At 37.0% G+C, this 6000-nt stretch overlaps 1 protein-coding gene across 4 annotated transcripts in view; it reads left to right on the top strand.

Moving 5' to 3' along the window:
• The first annotated feature begins 337 nt into the window (after nucleotides 1-337).
• The window catches only part of LOC5571289 (septin-7), a 293920-nt gene continuing 288257 nt past the window's right edge, over nucleotides 338-6000 (top strand). For 2 of the 4 annotated variants that reach the window (XM_021840174.1, XM_021840167.1), the window contains exon 1: nucleotides 338-1108. In XM_021840174.1, coding sequence (XP_021695866.1) covers nucleotides 1036-1108 — 73 coding nt within the window. In that variant the 5' untranslated portion in view covers nucleotides 338-1035. The remainder of the gene's footprint in view (nucleotides 1109-6000) is intronic. The other 2 variants (XM_021840169.1, XM_021840168.1) reach the window with 2 other exon arrangements.

The raw sequence follows: 6000 nt of genomic DNA, 5'->3' as shown, positions 1-6000 counted from the left end.
TCAAACATGAGTTTTATTAGGATTAGAGAAGTCTTGTGAGGATACAGACCAAAATCTTGTGTAGGCTCCAACCAGGAGCCTCAAATAATTACGTTCTGAATATTGCTAAGAACACGATAAAAATCTTGTTTTCACAGGACTTTTCAAAGGTTAAGTGAGGGACGTTTATTCTTTTCAGGACGAAAATTTCATCGTTTTATGTGCATCGCCTCCAGGAGTCGCTTGAGAGCCGCTGCTGCCCATGGAAGGCAAACGAGTGTGTGCGTGTACGGGATTGCCTTTTAGTTAGTCAAAGTAGGTATTGACAGCGCGCAGTGGACTATCCGAGCGCGCGATCGCCGTTTTAGTTCGAAGTGACTTGTCATAACGCAAAGATCGTTGGCGTGCTCTGTTATCTCGACAGCTGTCCGTATAGCTTTTAGTCAGAGTTGGTCAACCAAATGCGCGTGTAATTATATCCAGTGCGAGTGTTCTAACTCCGTAGGAAACGAGTTATTATTCTAGTGTGCTTTGCTGGAAAGAGGATCAGGTTTCAACGAGAGTAGATCTCGTGGACGTGTTCAGTAGATCGTAGGTTTCGGTAACTACATATAGTAAGACATCTCCATTGTCTGCTTCGTGATCTATTCAAATTAAAAACTTCGTAATCTTCAGTAGCTCTGTCGATCTTTCGGTCAGCATCCGCGAAGCTTACTGCGTTCAACCGCCGGTTAACTCTAGTTAACACCATCTAAAGAAGTGAGTGATCGTGGCGAGACGGAAAATAATCCGACGTAAAACAAGAGAAACCTATTGTGGAGTGAATTTAATGACCTGCACCATTATCAGTTCAGCGTAGCGCAAAACAACGCCGATAAAAGTGAAAAGTGGAAGTGGTGTAGCTTATATACAAAGCAGAGCGGCAACAGTTTTCGAACGAAAGGGAAGATCGTTTATTTTGCAATTATAATTGATGCCGCATAGGAGAAGACACAACGTCCACCACAATCAATATTAATTCGTCGACTTTTGGACACACAAAAACCAAAGCCCAGCATGAGTATCAAAGCGGAAAATAAGATCTCGCTGAAGATCGAGCCGTCTAAAAATAACATGATCAAATCTCCAAGTAAGTACAACGACATAATATCTACCAATTCCGGTGCAGCTGAAGACCTTCGGCTTTCCCGGAGATCGGCGGGACATTTCATTCGCGCGCGATCATTCTTCAAGGCGGCAGACAAAGTGTATACCTCTTTGGATGTCGTCTCATAAAATGTAGTAGAGTGCGTTTATTTATTATTTTTGGCCGTCCAGTAATATTGCACGTTGATGCAGATTTTTTTCCCGTTCTGTGCTACGTACAGTTTTTTTTCGGAAGTGTTTTCGTCGCAGTTCTTGTTGTATGTTGCTGTTTCCCCGGCTTTGTACTTGTTGTAGTCCTACTGAAGTTATTTATTGGTGTAGAGACCTCTTCGGGTTTGATCTCGCTCTCTTTCTTGTTGGTGTGTTTTGGCTAACCAGAAGATCAAGAAGAAGCACTGTAGCGTGTCTTCTAACAACCGGGGAGACGCTAGGAGTGAAAATAATACAACATTCATCAAAGCAGTGTATTTGCAGTGAGAGATTTGTAGAGAGCAAATTCAAACGAAGAGAGCAGGGCAAACATGCCGCAGTGGGCTAAATATGGTAAATAGACAATAATTTGTGTGTGATTCGGAGTATCCCAGAATATGTGAATGCACATTTTAAATTTCCAAATAACTTCTGACCTCTCCCCAAAAGCCATTGGTAACCGAGTGTGTAGCTCCTTGTTTCTAGGCAAATGAATGGACCAGGACTATCGCCACTAATGGCGAGATCACAAATTATGCGAGACTTAGAGGATTTTTTTTTTATTTATTCATATTTTAATGTTTTCTTTGATGCCTGTTGAGTGATTTTATTAAGTAGGGGGTGGAGCTGAAAACTTAATCGATTGGTCACCACCAGCTAGTGACATTATTAAGTTTTCAGCTTAAACGGATGTTTGGTTCTCCAGATTTGTGCTCTTGAAAATTTGAGGCTTGATGATCTTCACCTTAATGTGTTCATTTTTACTACTCAATCCCCAATACATCTTCTTCTTCTTTTCTGGCGTTACGTCCCAACTGGGACAGAGCCTGCTTCTCAGCTTAGTGTTCTTATGAGCACTTCCACAGTTATTAACTGAGAGCTTACTATGCCAATGACCATTTTTGCATGCGTATATCGTATGGCAGGTACGAAGATACTCTATGCCCTGGGAAGTCGAGAAAATTTCCAACCCGAAAAGATCCTCGACCGGTGGGATTCGAACCCACGACCCTCAGCTTGGTCTTGCTGAATAGCTGCACGTTTACCGCTACGGCTATTTGGGCCCCAATACATCAAGTTTTCAAACAAATTTGCATTGTAAACATTTTTTTACGAAGTAACATTTCAATTTCGAAATGGTATTTCAACCTAAGTTTACAAATATTTGTTATTTTTTTGTCGAAATTTTCAATTGTAGTAGAAACATTGACCTTATTTTTGAAAGTATTGATTGTTATTGGTACAGATGTTATGTAGCATCTAAAAAAAAAGGAAAAAAATTTGTCATGAAAAAATTTTTTAAAGATTTTTTTTTTAAATTTTAGGTAATAGAAAAACTAAATCATCGTTATCTTATAGTTGGGATTTTTGCTGTCGTTTAGATACCGTAATTTCAAGTGAAATTGATCATTTAGCACATTGTTTTTAAAATGCTTCCAACTTCAACTTTTTATAATGCTTCCAACTTCAACAAATAAAACGCAGAAAAATATGTATGTCGGTGATCTTTGTAGGCTCTAGTGTATCAATTTTTTCTTCGTAGCATCAGAGCAGACATTAATCTATGATCTACGACCTTTTTTTTCAGAATTCTTCATTTGCAAATTTCATTAGAAATTTATTCAGGTATTTTTCCAAATGTTCAGATATTGATCCGGAAATTTTCAAAAGAGTTCATCTATATTAATAAAAATGGAACTATGTTTGTATGTTACAAAATAATTTGAGAACGAGTCAACGGATTTACTTGATTTTTTCACAGTCAGGTTCTTGAAGTGTTCCGACGCGTTAGTGTGTACAAAAAGTCAAAGAACTTCACCAGAAATGTGAGAAAAATAGGGGTAGGAAACTGACACTTGTAAAGTAGAATTTTGTTTCTGGAACAACTAGTCTACTAGTTTAGTAATAATTTCTTAAGGAATTCCTTCACGAATTTTGTTTAGGACACCTCCAAATTCAACTTGGATTTTTCCAAGGACAATCACAGCCACGAAATTTCTCCAAAGATTATTTCAGAAATCCTCTTGAAAACTTACTAATTTCTGAATATACAAACTCCTTCAAGATTTTATCCAGTGATTTATCCATCCATTCCCTGTTACATCCTCCACGATTTCCGGTCAAAACGTCTTTTAAAATTCTATGCTCAAATTCTACAGAAATTTTCAGCATTTGCCTTAAGGATTTCTATAAAAATTCCTCCTTTGAGAACTTCTCAAGTAAGTCTTGATAGTTTTCTGTTTCAAGAATTCTTCCAGGAATGTCTCCAGGGAAATGTCAAGAAAATATAAAGTGATGAAACTTGTGTAAGTTTTAAAACCACCCTTATTGAACAAGGATCTCTGTAAATAGCTATCGTATTAACTGGAGTAACAACTTAAATGAAACATTTGAAGACTGTTTGAGAATTGTTTGAGAAACATTGAAATACAACTGTAGGGGTAATACTTAAATGAAATAGGTACTGGAGAAATTCCTAGGAAAAAGTAGATTTGTTCGAAGAAAGCTTTGAGGAATTTAGGATTTCTTGCAGGAAACATGGATGAATTCTTGAAGGAATCCACATGGATAGTCGGAAGAGTTCTTGCAGGGCTTCTTCAAAGAACGCTTAAGCAACTTTTTTTTATTCAAAAACTCTGAAATAAACCTCTGCGGATTTACTCAGAAGAAATTCTGTAGAAATCTTTGGAAGATCTTCTAAAGTAACAACTGGAGAATTCGGTTGAAGGATTAGTGAAAAATATCTAGAGGAAATTCTGGGATAGTGTTGAAAAAAAAACAAAGTAATACCTGAGGAAATTACTGGAGGTAGTAGCTTTGGACTTCTCAAGGATTTCGTGGAGCAAAATCTGGATAAATTCTACTAAGCATCCTTTGAAAAATCGCTGGAATAGTTGGTAAGGAAATCTGTAGAAAATTTTCTGGAGATCTCTGTAGAGAATCTGAGCCGAAATTCTTGAAAAGCCTAATGAAACTGTTATAATCCTAATGTTATAAACCTTTCTTTGGAGCCTGTACAATTTGGCATCAGGATTCAATGTGAGTAAAAAAAGGAAAAATAAGGTAAACAGATTATTTTGGTTAAAACATACTTAAAAACATTCATTGGATCAACTTTTGTCATATTGAAAAATGTGAATATCATCTGTGCTGAGGGACTTTTATAAGGGTTCCTCTGCAAATGTCTTTTTGTTTTTCTTTATACGACACGAATGCACTTCGGTGTAAAGTGTCTCTAATAAATAATAATAATAATCTGCAAATGTCAAGAGATTCAGCAATGTTTTGATAGATTATATCAAAAGTAATCGCACGTTCAGAAATCGCTAGCATCATCACACTCGTGTTGTGTATAACACGAGACTATAGATCAATCCAGCACTTCATCCAAAGATTCTTCAATAATTCTTCCGTATGTTCCAGAAAATTCTCAAGAATTACTTGCAGGAAAGCTCACGGCCAGAACATATACAGGCCTGGCCGTAAATATTCTTCAAAAATTCTGAGAAATCTGAGAAATTACGTTTAGAGGTTGCCCCGTTGAAAGTAAAAGAAAAGCCTGATTTTCGTAAGTAGCATCAATAAGGGGCCTTCCTTAGCCGAGTGGTTAGAGTCCGCTGCTACTAAGCAAAGCCATGCTGAAGGTGTATGGGTTCGATTCCCAGTCGGTCCAGGATCTTTTCGTAATGGAAATTTCCTTGACTTCCCTGGGCATAAAGTATCATCGTACCTGCAACTTTGGCAAAGAAAGCTCTCAGTTAACAACTATGGAAGTGCTCATAAGAACACTAAGCTGAGCAGCAGACTTTGTCCCAGTGAGAACGTCATGCCAGGAAGAAGAAGAAGAAGAAGTTCAATAAACAATTCGGAAACCTTTTATTTTTTTTATTTTGGGGGTAACCTTTCTGGGGAGAATCATTCATTGTATGTTTTCAACGGAAATTTTGTGCACTGATTTTTAAAAAAATGTGAAATTTGCTTATTTTATTACGTTTTTGTTTCATATCATCAAAAGAAGGTATCAAACTTAACGTTAGTATTATTCTATATCTATGAAAAGATGAGAAATGTTGTAAGGATAAACTTTGCCGAAGACATACGCTTAATTTTTCATACAGTGAACACATTTTCCTTAAAACTTTGTTGATTTCGAATGTAAAAACTGCCTTCGATGATTCAATGACGGGTCATGCCCCGTTAAAGCTATCTAGAAAACTATTTTAAGCATTTTCACAAATTATCAGGATTTTTTCACGTGTGGATACGGGTATAGGATTAATAGTTTGTAAATGTCTTTCACCACCAAATGAAAATGATTTTGAAAAATCTGCAATTTTTCCAAATTTTCTTCTTCTATCTGGCGTTACGTCCAAACTGGGAGATATCCTACTTCTCAGCTTTGTGTTCTTCCACAGATACCTGTTACTCATATTCGCTTATCGTATGGCAGACACGATAATACTTTATATACACAGGGAAGTCAAAAAAAAATTCTATAACAAAAAGATCCTCGCCCGGCGGGACTCGCATCCACGGCCCTCAGCTTGTTCTTGCTGAATGGCGTGTTTACCACTATAGTTATCTGACACCGCGCATATAAACATTAATATTTAAGTCAAATTCGCTTATTTCCCACAAAATGCACTTGTATTGGTACTCCATTTGAAGGAAAAGAAATCGACACAT

The sequence above is a fragment of the Aedes aegypti genome, chromosome 2 (genome assembly GCF_002204515.2).
Source record: "Aedes aegypti strain LVP_AGWG chromosome 2, AaegL5.0 Primary Assembly, whole genome shotgun sequence".
In the NCBI taxonomy this organism is placed as follows: Eukaryota; Metazoa; Arthropoda; class Insecta; order Diptera; family Culicidae; genus Aedes; species Aedes aegypti.
This window is presented reverse-complemented; position numbering and strand designations above follow the sequence as displayed.